Source organism: Pongo abelii, chromosome 13 (genome assembly GCF_028885655.2).
Source record: "Pongo abelii isolate AG06213 chromosome 13, NHGRI_mPonAbe1-v2.0_pri, whole genome shotgun sequence".
Taxonomy (NCBI): Eukaryota; Metazoa; Chordata; class Mammalia; order Primates; family Hominidae; genus Pongo; species Pongo abelii.
The window spans coordinates 128,143,576-128,162,253 of NC_071998.2; the positions used below are offsets into that span (position 1 = coordinate 128,143,576).

General features: G+C 56.7%; 2 protein-coding genes across 4 annotated transcripts; both read right to left on the bottom strand.

Annotated features, from left to right (window-relative positions):
• Positions 1–5,562: 5,562 nt before the first annotated feature.
• Positions 5,563–9,934, bottom strand: LCN8 (lipocalin 8). 3 transcript variants are annotated; one of them, XM_063714127.1, is made up of 8 exons: positions 9,372–9,602; positions 9,206–9,318; positions 8,337–8,467; positions 7,820–7,890; positions 6,612–6,716; positions 6,444–6,533; positions 6,335–6,360; positions 5,563–5,706 (listed from the first exon to the last, which is right to left on the bottom strand). In XM_063714127.1, exons 1-8 carry the CDS (start codon positions 9,502–9,504, stop codon positions 5,695–5,697), a joined length of 681 nt encoding a protein of 226 aa, XP_063570197.1. In that variant the 5' UTR covers positions 9,505–9,602; the 3' UTR covers positions 5,563–5,694. The 3 variants fall into 3 exon arrangements, 2 of the variants coding, with proteins under 2 accessions (XP_063570197.1, XP_063570198.1); XM_063714128.1 differs by lacking the exons at positions 9,206–9,318; positions 9,372–9,602 and adding an exon at positions 9,811–9,934; XR_008510163.2 differs by lacking the exons at positions 5,563–5,706; positions 6,335–6,360; positions 6,444–6,533; positions 9,206–9,318; positions 9,372–9,602 and having other exon boundaries at positions 6,656–6,823; positions 8,337–8,768.
• Positions 9,935–10,846: 912 nt separating this feature from the next.
• On the bottom strand, positions 10,847–15,828 carry LCN15 (lipocalin 15). The gene is given in 7 exon segments (XM_024252804.3): positions 10,847–11,106; positions 13,123–13,189; positions 13,523–13,624; positions 14,678–14,788; positions 15,033–15,103; positions 15,176–15,315; positions 15,698–15,828. Coding segments are annotated over 6 exon segments (555 nt in total). The 5' UTR covers positions 15,794–15,828; the 3' UTR covers positions 10,847–11,106; positions 13,123–13,154.
• Between the last annotated feature and the right edge of the window lie 2,850 nt (positions 15,829–18,678).

Here is an 18,678-nt window from a genome sequence, read left to right on the forward strand (position 1 = left end):
ATCACTTTCTAAGAGCAAAGTGTCAGCCGAGAGGATGGGTACACCGGTTAGGCGAGGGGGCCAGCAGGCCGGGTGTAGGGGCTCACGCCTGGAATCCCAGCACCTTGGGAGTCTCACTTGAGCCCAGGAGTTGCAGACCAGCCTGGGCAACAAAATGAGGCCCCACCCCTAAGAGAAATTTTAAAATTATCTGGGCTTGGTGGTGTGTGCCTGTGGTCCCAGCTACTCAACGGGCTGAAGTGGGAGGATCTCTTGAGCCCAGGAGTTCAAGGCTGCAGTGAGCCATGATTGCGCCCACTGCACTCCAGCATGGGCTATAGAGAGAGACCCTGTCTCAAAAAAAAAAAGAGAGAGAGAGCGTTAAACAGGCACACAACTTCGTCTTCATTAGGTCATGAAGAAAGTGTAAGTAAGCTTCTTAAAGTGCAAATATGCCAACCTTCTCTGACTGCAGTACAAGAAAATTGGAATATTTTATCTTTTCTTTTCTTTCTTTTTTTCTTTTTTTTGAGACAATGCCTCCCTTTATCGCCTAGACTGGAGTGCAGTGGCGCGATCTTGGCTCACTGACACCTCTGCCTCCTGGGTTCAAGCAATTCTCCTGCCTCAGCCTCCCTAGTAGTTGGGATTACAGCTACTCACCACCACACCTGGCTAATTTTTGTGTTTTTAGTAGAGACGGGGTTTCACCATGTTGGCCAGGCTGGTCTCGAACTCCTGACTTCAGGTGATCCACCTGCCTCAGCCCCCAAAGTGCTGGGATTATAGGCGTGAGCCACTGCGCCCAGCCTGGAACATTTTAAACATATTTTTAAAAATACTCTCAGATGAAAAGAAAAATACAAACTGAAATTACAGAATTTCATTAATATAAATATAATAAAAACACTATGTAAAACAGGGATCATAGGAAAAATACCTTAAACCTTTATACCATTAAAAACAGGGCCAGGTGTGGTGGCTTACACCTTTAATCCCAGCACTTTGGGAGGCCGAGGCAGGTGGATCATCTGAGGTTGGGAGTGCAAGGCCAACCTGGCCAACATGGCGAAACCCCATCTCTACTAAAAATTCAAAATTAGCCGGGCGTGGTGGTGTGCACCTATAATCCCAGCTACTCAGGAGGCTGAGGCAGGAGAATCGCTTGAACCCGGGAGACGGAGGTTGTGAGCTGAGATTGCTCCACTGCACTCCAGCCTGGGCGACAAAGCGAGATTCCATCTCAAAAAAAACATAACAAAAACAAACAAGAAACAAAACAGAAGAATGAGGCTGGGCGTGGGGTCTCACACCTGTAATCCCAGCACTTGGGAGGCCGAGGTGGGTGGATGACCTGAGGTCAGGAGTTCGAGACCTGCCTGGCCAACATAGTGAAAGCCCGTCTCTAGGAAAGCCCGTCTCTATTAAAAATGCAAAAATTAGCAGGGTGTGGTGGCGCATGCCTGTAATCCCAGCTACTCGGGGGGCTGAGGAAGGAGAATCACTTGAACCCGGGAGGCAAAAGTTGCAGTGAGCCGAGATTGTGCCACTGCACTCCAGCCTGGGCAACAGAGCGAGACTCCATCGCAAAAAGAAAAAAAAAAAAAAAGAAAGAAACACAGGAAGGATAAACCTCAGAGTCTAATGAAACTAGTTCCCTGCCGGGGTGGGGAGCTGGAACAGAGTAGGGGGATGAAATTAGACTTTTTCTGAGTAAACGTTTTTGTATAGTTTTGACTTTGGAATCAAGGTAATTTGGTATATTATACTCAAAAGTAAAATAAACAAATTCCTAACATAGGATACAGTTGCATTATAAATAAATGACATCCACACTGAAGGGGAAAGGACTGCCCCTGGTAACTTCTGGACACAGTAGTTTTTCTCTGTATTCGCGGGCTAACGGCAGAAAGAGCTGTAAACACATCCTAAGCTCTAGTGGGCAGGCTCATGACTAACAGTGGTTTGGGTGAGCAATTCTGATACTACTTTCCATGTGCTCTAGAAGGGACCAAATGAGTAAATATATCAAGGATAATGGGTTTCTCTGTATTGGAAAAGAGAATTATAAATATAGACATACAGAAAGGGAAGAGATCAAAGTGAACCCTGTGGCGTCGGATTGGAATTGGAAGTTTCTATGTGAACTCCGATTTTGGTAGACAGATGGGAAGAGGCAGGGAGGGAAGGAGAGAGGGAGGAGGGAAGGAAGGACGGAAGGGAGGGAGGGCAGGGAGCGGAGGAAGGAGGGAGAGAGGGAGGGAGAAATGGGAGGGGAAGGGAAGAAGGAGAGAGAGAGAGGGAGGGAGGGGAGGAGAAGAAGAAGGAGGGAGGAAGGGGAGGAAGGAAAGTCCAGGCTCTGTCTGTTGAGAAGGTTTAGATACAATTGGACCCAGTTAAAGTAAAAGCACACCCAACACTCAGAGCTTGGTTTCTCAACACCATTCTATATGAAAAGGAACCAGGACTCTGGTGAATTATTCAAAGCCTGTGTACAGAAAACGTAAGAGGAACTTGGAATGTTTTTTGTGCCAAAAAGCAAAAATGTGCTTAAGGAATCAGGGAATGTACCAACAACACTCTGAAGCCACTTTGAAGGCACTCCCATTGGGTAGAAATGATTGTCATAAATTGTAACCTATGGAAGAAAACAGGACCTGCTGAGTCCCTGCTGATATAATTAAGTAACCAAATGGAGGACGAGGAATGCAGGTTCCAGTGGGCTCACTTGGTCCCCACTTGTCACACGGATCTTCTTCCTGCAGACCTGAGTGACCATCCAGAGTCATTTCCCTCTGCCTGAGGAACATCCTTGGTATTTATTTATTGTACCAAAGCTGTGCTAGAGATAAATTCCCTCCATTTCCATTTGTCAAAAAGTATGTTTATTTGACTCTCAGTTTTGAAGGATATTTGTCCTAGATAAAGAGCTCTGTGTTGATTTTTTTCATCAATGTAAAGATGGCCTATTGTCATCTCCTGGTTTCCATTTGCCATGAGAAGACAGCCATTGTGTCCCCCTGTTTATGCCCTGTATTAGTCAATTCTCACATTGCTATGAAGAACTACCTGAGACTGGGTAATTTATGAAGAAAAGAAGTTTAATTGGCTCATGGTTCCACAGGCTGTACAGGAATCATGGCTGTGGAGGCCTCAGGAAACTTTCAATCATAGCTGAAGGTGAAGGGGAAGCAGGTACGTCTTTACATGTCCAGCAGGAGAGAGAATGAAAGGGGAAGTGTTACACACTTTTAAACAACCAGATCTCCTGAGAACTCACTATCACGAGAACAGCAAGGGGAAACCCGCCCCCATGATCCAGTCACCTCCAACCCAGCCCTATCTCCAACATTGGGCATTACAATAATGCCACATGAGATTTGGGTGGGGACACAGAGCCAAACTATATCATGCCCTGTCTTTTTTGTTTTTTCTGAAAGAGAGACAAAGTCTCACTATGTTGCCCAGGCTGGTCTCAAACTCCTGACCTCAAGTGATCTTCCCGCCTCAGCCTCACAAAGTGCTGGGATTACAGGATTACAGACGTGAGCCACCAAGCCTGGATGTGCCCTGTCTTTTACCCACAGATCCCTTTAAATTTTTATCCAAATCATTGGTTGGCAGTGCTTTGACTATAATGTCCCCAGGTGTGATTTTTGTGAGGCTTTCTTTTTCATCCTGCCTGGGTTTCTCCAAGCCTCTGGGCTTTCTAAGTTGATGTTTCCATCAAATTTGGGTTATTTTGACCACTGTTTCTTCATGTATTCTCACTCTCTTCTCTTTCTCAGGCTAGTTTACATTTTTGATCTTGCCCCACAGATCTTTGAGGTGCTATCAACCATTTTCTTCTCTGTTCCTCAGACTGGATAATTTACACTGATTGGTGCTCAAATTCATGGACATTATTTTTGCCATGGTCAACTCCTATTAGTCCTTCCAGTAAATTTTTCATTTATTATACTTTTCAGTTCCATAATTTTTTCTTTTTTATAGTTTCCATTTCTCTGTTGATTTCCTGATCTGATCTCCTACATTCACTCCTTAATTCTTTCTTTCTCAATTAGTCCTTTAATGCTATTGTGTCACTATTTCTTTCCTTAGAGTATATCTTGCTTTTCTTTTAACTGCTTATAATGGCTGTTTTAGACTTTTATCTTCTGAGTACAACTTTGGGTCTTCTCGGTGTCAGTTTTTAGTAACTTTTTTTTTCTTTTTTTAACACAGGTCATATTTTTCTGTGTCTTTGGACGTCCAGTGACTTTTGGGCAGGACGTTGTTGGCCCTGCATCTACTGTCGCCCTGTAAACAGCACTGACTTTTGTTCTGGGATGAATTCTGCCCTCCCAAAATTCCTGCGTTGAAGCCCCAGATCCCATGGTCACTGTTTCAGGACATGGGACTCTTAGGAGGCAATCGAGATTAAGTGAGGTCAAAGGTAGTGGCCCTAATTTAACAGGCCGGTGTCCTTATTAGGAGAAAAAGAGACACCCAGAGAGCGCTCCCCACCAGGTGAGGACACAGCGAGGGGCTGCCTTCTGCAAGTGGGCAGGAAACCCTCACCAGAAACTGCATTTTCCGGCACCTTAATCTTGGACTTCCACCCTCCAGCACGGTGAGGAAATACAGTTCTGTTGTTTAAGGTGCCCAGTCTGGGGTATTTTGTTACGGGAGCCTGAGCAGACAGCGAGAGTGACAGCCCCTCCGGCAGGAAATCCAAGTCAAGGCTAAGCTCCTTGAACCCATGGGCTTCGGCCAGGCACAGCTGCGCAAAGTCACAGCTGTTTCCCAGGAGCCCCTAACTTGTCAGAATGCAGCCTCTACATGTCCCTCCTGTGGGTCTCGGGGGCACGGTTCTGGATTTGAGGCGCATCTAGGGTGCAGTCCTTGTTCCTAGCAGGGACTTTCTGGTGTCCCGGCCGATGCTGGGGGCCGGTGAGGTCCCCCCACTCGGGCTGTTCTCCCAGAGCTCCCGGCACCACTCGACCTCAGGTATCACTTTCTGCCGCCCCGACGAGGCAGCCACCCTCGTAAGCCCGGGTTGTCTCACCTGCGTGTGTGGGGACCGGCTGACCCCCAGGGGCCTGGGCGCAGAACCTCCGGGCTGACACTGCCACTTTCCTTGCCCTTCCCGTGTCCCAGGCCAGGCAGGAGGAGAAAGCGATGCAGTCGGCTGGTGGCAGCTGAGGCCACGGGGTGACAGTCCACTGTGGAAGCGGACACTGAGCAGGACTGGGCAGCTGGGGGTCCAGGGAGGCCGGAATCGGGGTCCATCAGGTAGGGCCTTGGGCACGGGCCGTGAGCCTGGAGCCCTGGGAAGTGGGGAGCCATGGAGGATGCAGGCAGGAGGGGTGTGGCCTCCATGCATTTGAGAGACCTGCTGAGACTCCATCAGGAGCCCTGTTTCTGTCTCTGGTCCACACCCTGGGGCAGCCTGACCACGACCCTAGCAGGGCAGGAGGGCAGGGCCTGCTGCCTTGCACGTGAGCCACACTGTTTGTCCAGTAGCCATGGAAAACACACCTCCTGTTGCCAGACCTGGGGCAGGCAAGTCCCCCCACACCTGTCACCCATCGGCCCTCCGGAAAGACACATCAGGCAGTGGCTTGACTTCACAGTTTATTCAGAGCAGGTGCAGGTGACCTGGTGGGCAGGGTGCCCAGGAGGGGCCAGGGTGGGCGGGCGCTCTGAACCTCGTGGTCTGAGGCAGGAACTCCGTTAAATCAGCTCCTGTGACACAAAAGTGCAGGGGCTCAGGCCCGTGTGGTCTCTGGAGGCCCCACGGGGCTGCGATGAGGGCCACGTGGCGGGGGCTTCTGCCCTCGCTGCCTGGCTTTGCGCAAAGCACCCAGCTCCCTGAGCGCCTTCTGAATCTGCAAAATGGGGTAACAGGCCCAACCTCTAGGGCCAAGACAAAGCGAGGTGAGGGAGACACTGGGTTCTTGCAGTACCCAACATGGGAGCCCTGAGGCAGCGCCCGCAGGATGCGTGCCCCGCCCCCGACGGGACCTTCAGGGGCAGAAGCAGCCGGCAGTCCTGCACGGAACACCGAAGAAAAGGCGCCATTTCTGCTCCCCTGCCCCACCCAGCTCTGCACCCCATGACCCCAGCCTCCCAGGGTCCCTGCCTGGCAGCCTAGGGTCACCACCCTGGAGGCTCCAGCTCTTTCCAAACCAAGAGACAGACTCATCTCTGGAGCTGCCCACTGGTGGTGTTTGGTGTCCTGTTCACAGGAAGGGGTGAACAGGCCCCATCCCAGGGCCGGGAGGTGGAGCCACGGGGGCCTCCTGACAGGGCCAGGGACTGGGCCAGGGGCCTGGGGATTTCAGCGCAGGCCAGGGTCGGGGGTCAGGCTCACCTCCTTCAGGAGCTCGGCACACCGCCCTGCGGGATAGGCCAGCATGAGGAGCTGCAGAGTCAGCCCACAGGGCCCAGCCCAGCCGCCACCCCAAGGCCCCTGGGCTCACCAGGCCGGGCCGCCAGGTAGAGACCAGTGTCTGCTGTCAGCTCCCGAAACTTCCAGAACCCCAGCTGGTCCTCGTCCTCAAGGCTGCGAGCTGTGGGGCACAGGGGGGCTGGGCGGGCAGTCCCTGGAAGGGCGGCAGCTGGGCAGAGCCCCCCAGGGCCAAGCTTACTGAAGTACTTGAGGACGCGAAAGTTCCTGCCCCGCCACATCAGGGACACCCTCAGGATGGCGTAGCCCTCGTAGTCGGTGTCCAGCACGTGGATCTCTCTGTGGCCTTCAGGAGCCGGCCATGGCGTTGGGGGAGACCTCTGAGGGGGACGGACCTCGAAGGCCAGGGTCTGCAGGGTCTAACTCCAGCCTGCCCCCACCCAGTCCCAGCACCTGAGTGGTTGGAGACACTACAGAAGCTTTCAAAGGATGATCGAGTGTGTTGGTGGGAGAATGGGAAGGTCTGGGGCATGAAATGTGCAGGGAACAGCACGAGGAACAGTGCAGGGAACCCTGCAGGGAACAGCATGGGGAATGGTGCAGGGAACAGCATGAGGAACAGTGCAGGGAACCCTGCAGGGAACAGCATGGGGAATGGTACAGGGAACAGCATGAGGAACAGTGCAGGGAACCCTGCAGGGAACAGCATGGGGAATGGTGCAGGGAACAGCATGAGGAACAGTGCAGGGAACCCTGCAGGGAACAGCATGGGGAATGGTGCAGGGAACAGCATGAGGAACAGTGCAGGGAACCCTGCAGGGAACAGCATGGGGAATGGTGCAGGGAACAGCATGAGGAACAGTGCAGGGAACCCTGCAGGGAACAGCATGGGGAATGGTGCAGGGAACAGCATGAGGAACAGTGCAGGGAACCCTGCAGGGAACAGCATGGGGAATGGTGCAGGGAACAGCATGAGGAACAGTGCAGGGAACCCTGCAGGGAACAGCATGGGGAATGGTGCAGGGAACAGCATGGGGAATGGTGCAGGGAACAGCATGGGGAACAGCACAGGGAATAGTTCAGGGAACAGTACAGAGAACAGTGCAGGGAACAGCATGGGGAACAGTGCAGGGAACAGCATGGGGAACAGTGCAGGGAACAGCATGGGGAACAATGTGGGGAACATTGCAGGGAACAGTGCAGGGAACGCATGGGGAATGGTGCAGAGAAAAGTGCAGGGAACAGCATGGGGAATAGTGCAGGAAACAGCATGTGGAACAGTGCAGGGAGCAGTGCAGGGAACAACATAGGGAACAGCACAGGGAATAGTTCAGGGAACAGCATGGAGAACAGTGCAGGGAACAGTGCAGGGAACAGCATGGGGAACAATAAGGCCTAGCTGTGTGCACAGCCGGGTTCCACTTGCCATCACAGGGCAACTGCACTTACCAGGAAAAGCGAATTTTCCCGTAGTGTCTATTTCTGAGCCGACGATCTTCTCTATCTCACAGCTTCCTGAGCTGAAAGGCAGCAAAGTGCCCATTGGGAAAATGCTAGCCTGTGTCCCGCCTGCTGGGCTCCTTCCTGGAGTGGGGCTGTGTCTTTAGGAAGGGCACAGGCAGCACTGTGGAGCATCCCAGGGCCTGGAGCAGGATGAGGCGGGGAATGTGCCAGGTGGGGCCTTCCCCTGGGGACTCTGTTCCCTCCAGCCAGCCACCTGTCCCACACCCCTTTTCCTTCCTTCTAAGTTCACGGGGCTTCATTAAAACACTATGCTTATATTTGGGATAAAATGCAGATCCAGGAGCCTGGGGGTCGAGGGCTCAGGCAGAGGGGCACACGCAGTGCTGGCCCACCAGCGGGACAGCACTCACCCCAGACCCCACACTGCAGCGGGTGCAGCAACCCATGTCCAGTCCCCGGCTGTGCGTGCCTCTTCCTCTCCAGCAGCCCCCAGGCCTCTTACCTGTTATATGCGACCTTCACGGTCAGGTTACTCCCGCTCAAGGTGAGGAACAAGCCCTCCACCCGCTTCGGGGCCATCAGCACCAGGCTTTGATCGGAGGCCACACCGACTTCCCGCCAGAATCCTCCAATCTAGAGAGATACAGAGCCTGGCCAAGAGCTGAGCAGTGGGTCTGAGACCCCCAGGGGCATTCCACCAACCCCCGGGCAGGGGCCTGCTGGGCTCTGAGAGGTCAGCAGATGGCTGTGAGGCTCGGTGGCAAAGCAGCAAGACATCTGTGAGCCCACTGTCCCCAGGCATGTGTCCCTCCAAGCGGTCCCTTCAGGCCATCAGACAGCAATGCCGACAGGGCGGCCCCTCCCCACTGGGCCATCTAGAGCCGCGGAACAGTCCCTGGGGTTTTTGGGGCATGTGGGGAGGAACCACAGGCCCTGCCTGACCTCGGAGGCAGGACCCAGGAGCAGGGTCCTGGAAGAGAAAGCCTGCAGGGCGCGGCGGAGTGAGAAACGCCAGAGAACAGGTGGCTCGGGCAGCGCCTCGCCAGCCTGCCAACCACGCCAGGGGAGGGGCCTCCTGCCCTCAGCAACCCGCCCAGAGCCGGGACTTCCGCTGAGACTCTTAAAAACCTGATCATTTTCGGGAGGAAAGAATCTTCGTCTCCGGCATCTACCTTCTCTGGGCCTACTAATGCGCGCCTCTGGCCCAGCTGCCAGCACAGACTCAGCAGAGAAGAAAATACCGCTAACAGGAAGTGTCTAGCCAGGCACCAGCGTCCCCACGAGCTCCCCACACCGGGAGAGACCTCCTTCCCTGAGCCTGCGGGGCTGGGGGTGTAGGAGGAGCCCCACCAACTAAGAAGGAGAAGCCACCTTCTGCCGGTCCAGCTCCTCCATGGCTGCTGCCACCTGTGGTCGGAGCACCACGAGGACACCCAGGATGGTGCACGGCAGCCTGGCCTCCATGGCGGGGTCCGGGCTCCGGGCTCCCCTGCTGCACAGCCCGGGCTGATTATATACGGACAGAGCGCAGGCTGGCTCCGGGCTCCCCTGCTGCACAGCCTGGGCCGATTATATACGGACAGCGCAGGCTTGTGCGCCCACCCGGAAATGTCATCAGGACAGCTTGGCTGCTGGCTGCTCAGAGACGTGGGTTTCTGCATAAGCGCCATCCGGCCCTGGTGACACCCACGCCCACCGCAGGGGTTAGCCTGGCCTAGACAGCAGCCTGCCCAGCCACCCTCCTGGTGTGTGGACAGCGGTGGACGCTGCTGGGGCCGTCTGGGGGCCTGAGAGGAAGAGGAGCTCCACCCACACTACCTGGGGCTTGGTGACCCCCACCCCACATAACACTTGTTCTTTTGGGCTCGTTCTGGCCTGCGCTGCAAGGGCTGTGGGCACTGATGGGCAACGGACCAGAGCCTCCAGCACTTTCCTGTGCCACCCCCACGCCCGGCCCTTTGAAATGTGTGCCAGACACAGTGGGCAGTCAGAGCTCCGGAGGCCAGAGGCACAGCGCCAGCGACCAGAGTGACAGTGGGGAGGGCCTCTGCTGCACCAGACATCACCACCCGCGGGCAGTGCGGAGCCCGGCCCTGGAGCCTGATCACCCAGGCTTGCAGCCAGCCTTGCCTCTTCCTGGCTGTGCAGCCTTGGATAAGTTACCCAACCCTTCTGTGCCTCGGTTTCTTGATTTTTTTTTTTTTGAGACAGAGTCTTGCTCCAGCGCCCGGGCTGGAGTGCAGTGGCACAATCTCGGCTCACTGCAGCCTCTGCCTCCTGCGTTCAAGCGATTCTCCTGCCTCAGCCTCCTGAGTAGCTGGGACTACAGGTGTGCGCCACCACGCCCAGCTAAGTCTTGTATTTTTAGTAGAGACAGGGTTTTGCCATGTTGGCCAGGCTGGTCTGGTACTTCTGACCTCAGGTGATCCGTCCGCCTCGGCCTCCCAAAGTGCTGGGATTACAGGCGTGAGCCACCGTGCCAGGCCAGTTTCCTGATCTTTGAAACGAGGAGTACACGGGGTACCTACCTATGTCTGTGGGTCTGCTGTGGAGCTCTCAAGCTGGCTGGCAGTCCCCTGGCCACAACGGTGACTCATTTTCAGGGGTGTAAACCAGGTGCCCACGATCATATCAGTGGGGGGGGGGAGTTAGGCCCCAAGTGGGCCTAACTCCCCAGGCTCCTGCAGCTCCCCCAGCTCCCCCCGCGCACCGGGCCTGTGTGCCCAGCAGAGCCCCAGCGGCCGGGCCGTCTTCACAGGGTGCCCAGTTCCCCACAGCACTGCAGACCCATAGGGACTGGGCCAGGATGCTCCATTCCTCCTGTGGGTGCAGCCCCCACACAGGCCAAGAGTGGCTGCTGCCTCCTGCCCCTCCCCAGGGCCCCTCACACCTGTCCCCTGCCTCTTCACCCAGGGATCCTCACCCCTGTCCCCTGCCCCCTCACCCAGGGCCCCTCACCCCTGCCCCCTGCCCCTCCCCAGGGCCTCTCACCCCTGCCTCCTGCTCCCTCGGCCAGGGCCCTCTCACACTTGCTTCCCTGCCTCAGTCTCCCCAGCAGTGCTGGGGTCAGGCAGGGGCCCGCTTTGCCCTCCCCCAGGGCATGTCCAAAGAGGTGAGGGCCATAAGCCTGCGGCATCTGTTTATTAAATAGAAAGCGGCATCCCACAAGGCATCCCACAGGTGGGGGGCGGAGGATGGAGAGGCTCCAGGTGGTCCCCGAGGGCTGTGGGTCTTGACTCCAGGGGCGAAGGCGCCTGCTGCTTTGGCTCCACCTGCGTAGAAAATGCACGCCTACTCCATCACCCACTCCCGCAACAAACATCCTTCCTGCTCCCCACAAGCTGGGCATCACTCTTCCAAAGCCACCACCGACAGGCCAGGGAGAGCTCATTCTGCTCCCAAAACTCCTGCAAACCTGGAAACACACACCAGCTACCACTGCTGCCCCACAGGCCCCAGGCGAGAGGCTGCCCCAGAGGCCGTCCCTGGCTCCAGCATTTCCCCACCTTCCCCGGCGGGGGAGGACCCAGCACCATGCCCCAGTCCCTAGCTGAGTGGCAGTGAGCCACGGCCTCTGCCTGCTCCTTGGTGAAGAGGGCTGCGTGGCAAGAAAGCCCCGGAATGTCCATGAAGCCACCACAGAACCCACAGCCTCCACGGTCACCCGTGGTGGCCCAGGCGGGGCACTCTACCCCGAAAGCTGCTTCTTCAAGATCATGGGGGGATGGGGCTACATGTTCTGCCCACAGAACCTTCTAGAGGAGGGTGATTTGGTGTTGACCCCCATGTTTCCCAACCCAGCGGGTGTGTGCAGGGAGACTTTGGTGCAGACTTGTGCAAAGCTGAACAGCCCGTGTCCCCAGACAGGACAGCGAGTCTCCAGGAAGAGGACCCTGGGAGTGGAGGCGAAGCTCATGGAGAGGCGCAGAGATGCAGGAAACGCAGCGGCAGTACAGCAGAAACACAGGAGAAACAGCCCTGCCTCAGAGCCCCCCACCTCCTCCCACCAAGCCAGGAAGGGCCAGTGTCCCTCCAGACGCCGGTGACTGTCATGTCCGACACGTGACGTGTGATTGTGTCCAAATTCTTGGCGGTGAGCCCCGGCGAGGGACGCGGCGGTCTTCCAGCGTCTGGTTTAGGGGGAAGGTCTCCCCAAGACCCCACCCGCACGTGGCTCCTGTGATGGGCACTGCGCGCGAAGGCTGTGGTCTGCCCACCTGGGCCCTGTGAGAGAGGACAAGGATCCCACAATTCCAAGGCAGGACGCTGCCCTGGGGAGGGAGCCAGGGGCATGTGGATACAGCGGGGACACAGAGCCGTGGATTGAATAGTGTCCCCAAAACTTCAGGCCCACCTGGAACCTCCGAACGTGGCCTTATTTGGAAACGGTCTTTGCAGATACCATTAGTTTAGAATCTGGAGATGAGATCGTGCTGCATTTACAGCGGGCCCTGAATCCAAGGACGGGCGTCCTCATAAGAAGAGGGCCGTGGGGTGCTTGCTTCAGCAGCACAGACACTAGGAGGGAAGTTTGGACACAGATGCACAGAAGGAAGGTGGCCGTGGGAGGACGGAGGCAGAGACAGGGCTGATGCTTCCACAGGCCAAGAAACGCCCAGGACAGCGGCAGCCGTGGGAGCTGGGGGGCGGTGTGGGAGGGAGTCTCCTTCAGAGCTTCCGGAGGAACCAGCCCTGTGGACATCTTGATTTTGGACTTCTGGCCTCCAGAACTGGGAGAGATAAACTTCTGCTGGTTTTGTTTGTTTGTTTGTTTGTTTTGAGATGGAGTTTCTCTCTTGTCACCCAGGCTGGACTGTAATTGTGCGATCTTGGCTCACCGCAACCTCCGCCTCCTGGGTTCAAGTGATTCTCCTGTCTCAGCCTCACAAGTAGCTGGGATTACAGGCATGCATCACCACGCCCAGCTAAGTTTTGTATTTTTAGTAGAGACGAGGTTTCTCCATGTTGATCAGGCTGGTCTCGAACTCCCGACCTCAGGTGATCCGCCTGCCTCGGCCTCCCAAAGTGCTGGGATGACAGGCATGAGCCACTGAACCTGGCCAAACTTCTGCTGTTTTAAGTCGCCCCATTTGTGGTACTCTGTGATGGGTACCTTAGGAAATCAAGGGAGGCTTACTGGGAGAGGTGATGTCTCAGCTGAGGTCTGAAGCATGTGGTCGCCAGGCAGAACAGCGGGGCGGGCATACGGCAGACACAACCAGACATCAAGCTGCGATAGGGAGGGGAGAGGCAACCAGGGCAGCCCGTGCAGGGCCTGGAGAACCCACCTGGGAAGGGCTGGGGTGGGGCTCCGGAGGTGTCAGGGCGCTTCCTTGCTCTCAGGGTTGCATGCATCTGTGGGGAGGAGACATCTATGAGATGCTGACAGCCAGGACTGCCCTCGCTTCCCGCAGCCCCCAACCCCTGGGTGCCAAGGGCCACTGGACAGCTCCACCATCCCCAGAGAATAGAGCCCAGAGCCTCCCTCCCAGCGCTGCCCAAAGCCTCTCCCATAGTCTGTTCTGGGGGAGATGGGATAGGGGCTGCAGGGGCTGCCAGCCCACCCCTAGAAGAGAAGACCACTTGCTGCTCGCACACTTCCTGTGCTGTGAGGGGAAGGAAGGGTGGGCTCATGGGAAGGGAGGGCGAGGCTGGAGGGCGTGGGACGGGCAGGGCTTGCCAGGGTACCTGACTTGGGCAGCATGACCATCATGTCCTCGGGGAGCCCCAGGGTCGGGTAGAAGTCCTGGAAGGCCTTCAGAGCCTGGGGACTCGCGTTCTGGGTCCGGCCTGGGCAGAGCAGAGGTCACTGTGAACCCAGCAGCTCACAGGAGTGCAGTAGGGGGTCTCCTGGCCTCACTCTACCTCCCTGAGGGCTGACAGCAAGGCCGCCACCCTGGGCTGGGCAGGTTGTGCACTGCATAAAGCTCCTGCCTGGCTGAAGGAAACTTGGGGCCCCATTCCCCAAATCACACCAAGATGTCCGGGAGGTTGGGGTGGTCTGGCTGTCCTCCTGGGCCCCACTCCCCCTTGAGCATCTTTCCCTGCAGCCTGGAAGCCTCCAGCCTCACTCCGTCGGCTCCACCCGGGGAGTCCCCAGGAGTTAAAGAACCTCAGCCCCAGCCGGGTGTAGAAGCTCTCGCCTGGAATCCCAGCACTTTGGGAGGCCGAGGCGGGCGGATCACGAGGTCAGGAGATCGAGACCATCCTGGCTAACGCGGTGAAACCCCGTCCCCACTAAAAATACAAAAAATTAGCTGGGCGTGGTGGTGGGCGCCTGTAGTCCCAGCTGCTTGGGAGGCTGAGGCAGGAGAATTGCTTGAACCGGGGAGTCGGAAGTTGCAGTGAGCCGAGATCGCGCCACTGCACTCCAGCCTGGGCGACAGAGTGAGACTCCGTCTCAAAAAAAAAAAAAAGAACCTCAGCCCCAGCCCCAGAACTCAGGCAGCGAGGCCAGGCAGGGAAGCGCGGGGCACCACTCTCAGGAGGCCAGAGAGGAGCATGCACCGCGGGCCCCACCCCGCCAGCCAACCTCCTCCACATCCAAAGCACCGCGGGTCCAGCTCCCACCCCACCTGGTCCTGGCCAGGCCAGGAGTGTGTGAGAAGGTCGCAGCAGGAGAGGGCACGGGGCAGCACCAGAAGCGGAGGGCCCGGGGATGAGGAGGCGGGGCCTAAACTCGGCCTAAAAGGCGGGGGGCGGAGGAGGTAGGGCGGGGCCTGTGAGGAGGTGCGGGGCCGGCAGGCGGGCGGGGGGGGGGGTGGAGGGGGGCAGAACGGGTGGGGGCGGGGCCTGTGGGAAGTGGGGGAGGGGCCAGTGCGGGGAGGTGGGACAGGCACTCAGTGTAGAGCTGCACCGTGGTGCTGCGGGCCCCCTCCAGCTCCTTGTAGATGTAAAGGACGGCGAAGGAGCTGTAGTCTGTGTCCACGATGCGCACGTCCAGGTAGCCCAAGGCTGCGGAGAGGCAGGCGGCCGATCAGGCTGGAGAAGTGGATGGGCCCGGGCACCGACCCCACCCATGCCTGCCCCTGCTGCTGGGCTGTGAGCCTGTTCCCCGAGGACAGAGGAGGGGCGGGGAGGGCGGGCAGGGGGCTGGAGACTGGGATGGACAGCTGGAACCCGGGTGGAAAGTCAGCCCCACGTCACCCCCAGAGAAGCGGCATCTAGCACCCCTGAAGGCGGATGAGGCAGGACCTACCCGGGCCTCTGAAGTGTCCCTCGGAGCCCACCTTCAGGTACTCGGCATCCACCTGGTTACAGCCGTCCGCCCTGGGGGTGCACAGCCGGCTCACTCATGGCACCCAGCTACCTCGGCTCCCCAGCCTAGCCCAGGCAGCTCACTCCAGGGACTCCATGTGGACGTGGAGGCCACCCTCCTCTGTGGGCCTGATGGCCCTGGTGGACATGGACAGGTGGTCCTTCTTGCCCAGGAAGACCTTTCAGTCAGATGCCATGGAGACCACGTACCAGAGGCCTGAGAACTGCCGGGGGCTTAGTCACCCTGAGGCCAGGACAACCAGCAGCAGGGCCCTCCTTGCCCAGGGACCCAGGGGACAACTCAGAAGTCACACAGCAAGGGGTCTCGGAGTGGCCATCTCTTGGGTGTGAGCTGAGCCCAGGTGGACAGGAACTCATCTCGGGCAGGTCACAGTGCAGCTGTGAGCCTCAGTTCCCAGCTGTGAAGTGGGTGCCGTAATAATCCATTCACAGGTTGGTTTAGGATTAAGCGCAGAGCGGGTCTATAGCACGTGCCTGGCCGGGCACAGAGCAAGCGCCCCAGGAAGGCAGTTATCACAATTATCACGTTGTCTCCGGCAGGGGCCCAGCTCCCACCCACCGCAGGACAGCAGAGGCCCCTGGTACCTTTTCAGCATTGAAGTCAGGCTGCAGCAGAACCTCAGCCTGAGCTGTGGGCGCCCAGAGCAGGGCCAGGATTGCGCTGAGCAGGAACGACATCATCCCCTCCCCTGCCCTCCAGCCCCTGGTGCTGAGTCCCCAAGCCCCAAGGGGCCAGCTTTATAGCCCAGGCCACCACCTGCGTGCACCTGCTTCTGGGCTGAGCAGATGGAAGCGGAAGGCACTTCGGCTCTGAGACTCCAGCCCCCTTGTCCATTGTTTGGCACAATCACTCGGATGTCCCCCAGCCTGGGGGGTCATTTCCTGGAGGGCTCCAGACAGCCAGGCTCTGGCCTGATGCACCCGGGCTGAGGATTTTTCCCCTAGGCCTGCCAGACATGTCATCAATCACGGGGCCACTGCCAACCCACAGCAGAGACTTGTCCTAGCTTTCCTGGACTCGCACCCAAGCCCCTCTGTCCACACTCTGTCTGGCTGGGCTGAGCCAGGGCCCTTGGGGTGCAGCTGCAGGCAGCTGGACTGGGGTTGGTCTGGCTAGGCCCCTTTCCTGGGGTCTGGCCACCCAGAAAGCCCCCTTCTCTCACTCCCAACATGGGGGTAGGGTCACACTGGCAGAGTGTCCAGGGCAGAGCTTGTGCCTCCACACTGTGAGAGAGGCCTGGGCACCCCTCACTCCAGACCCACACGACCCCCGATACAGCCCCCAGCTGGGCTCCCAGCAAGCAGGCCAGGGACCAGACGGGACCGGACAGGGCTGGGCTGGCCCTGGGGAGGATTACGGCATTGGATACTGCCTTATCACTGGTTGTATAAGCATGCAGGGGGCAATGACACCAGGAAGGCACTGCGGTCTGGCAGAGGCTGGAACCTCCCAAGTGACCTTTCTGTGTCCCTACAGAGCACCCAGGGACACTGGGCAAGGAGCAGCAGGTGGCCTCGGAGCATGCCACCCAGACCTCTCTGGACAGGGGCAGGAGTCCTGCCAGGGGGGCCAGCACTGCCAGTCCTCTGGAGTGAGAGTGAGGCAGGAGAAGAGGGTCTGGAGGCAGGGAGCCTAAGGGCGTCCTAGAACCAAATCAAATGGAAACACCAACGATGGCGGGAATGTGAATGGCTTGTACCTTCACTCCATCCTCTCCGTTTACATAGGGCTCATACCGAGTACATGACTTCGTTTTGTTCATTTGTTTGTTTTTTGAGATGGAGTTTTGCTCTTGTTGCCCAGGCTGGGGTGCAGTGGCGCGATCTTGGCTCTCTGCAGCCTCTGCTTCCCGGGTTTAAGCGATTTTCCTGCCTCAGCCTCCTGACTATCTGGGATTACAGGCATGTGCCACCACACCCGGCTAATTTTGTATTTTTAGTAGAGATGGGGTTTCTCCGTGTTCGTCAGGCTGGTCTTGAACTCCTGACCTCAGGTGATCCACCCGCTTCAGCCTCCCAAAGTACTGGGATTATAGGAGTGACACTGTGCTCAGCCGAGAAAATGACTTTGACTTCATCCTCTTCATTTACATAGGGCAAACACCAAGTAACCAATGGTAAACCGCCAGACGATATTGAAACACCAGAAAATTCTGTAACTGGGGCCCTTGAGCCACTTGCTTGGTCCGCTCCCACCCTGTAGAGAGTGCTTTCATTTTCAATAAATTTCTGCTTTTGTTGCTTCATTCTTTCCTTGGTTTGTTTGTGTGTTTTGTCCAATTCTTTGTTCCAAATGCCAAGAACCTGGACACCCTCCACTGGTAATGTGAGGGGGGACAGTGTCAGAGAAAGACCCTTGGCCCCCAGCATCGGGGAAGGGAAGGAGCCGAGGGCTTCTGCTTGTGGCCTCCACTGGTCTTCAGGAGGTTCCAGTTCCCAGCCACGCCCCTGCCAAGTTCACCTGAGTCAGCAGTTAGAATAGAGCAGGAAAACTGTGGGCAGCAAGCCACCCAGATGCCGAAGCAAGAGACCGAGGGCACGAGCTGTTCCAGTATAATAAAATATATAACATGAGTTATACTACATATAGATCATAGATATGATTATATATGAATATTATTAATCATTAGTTTGTAGCAATTACTCTTTATTCCAATATTATAATAATCCTCGCTCTACAATTATAACTTAGGAAATACCAGGCCATACAGAGATAGGAGCTGAGGGGACATAGTGAGAAGTGACCAGAAGACAAGAGTGCGAGCCTTCTGTTATGCCCGGATAGGGCCACCAGAGGGCTCCTTGGTCTAGCGGTAACGCCAGTGCCTGGGAAGACTGGGAGTCTCCCTTTCCCCGGGGGAGTTTAGAGAAGACTCTGCTCCTCCACCTCTTGTGGAGGGCCTGACATCAGTCAGACCCACCCGTAGTTATCCAGAGGCCTAACCGTCTCCCTGTGATGCTGTGCTTCAGTGGTCACGCTCCTAGTCTGCTTTCATCTTCCATCCTGTACACCCAGATAAGAGTAGCAAAATTAGTGAAAGTACTAGAAGTCTCTGATATGCAGAAATAATGGCGTAAGCTGTCTTTCTCTTTGTCTCCTCTCTCTCCGCCTCGGCTGCCAAACAGGGATGGGCCCCCCATCCGGTGGACACGTGACTCGTGTGACCTTATCAATCATTGGAGATGACTCACACTCCTTATCCTGCCCCTTTTGCTTTGTATCCAATAAATATCAGCGCAGCCAGACATTCAGGGCCACTACCAGTCTCCGCGTCTTGGTGGTAGTGGTCCCCGGGCCCAGCTGTCTTCTTTTATGTCTTTGTCTTGTGTCTTTATTTCTACGCTCTCTTGTCTCTGCACACAGGGAGAAACCCACCGACCCTGTGGGGCTGGTCCCTACAGAAAACGTCTACAAAACACATACACCTGAGACGAGACTGAAATCCAGCATCCATGAGGAACTCCCAAGACTTAGTAATAAGAAAACAAGCCACTCCATTAAAAATAAAGAAGCGGGGTGTGGCGTCTCACGCCTGTGATCCTTGCATTTTGGGAGGCCAAGGCGG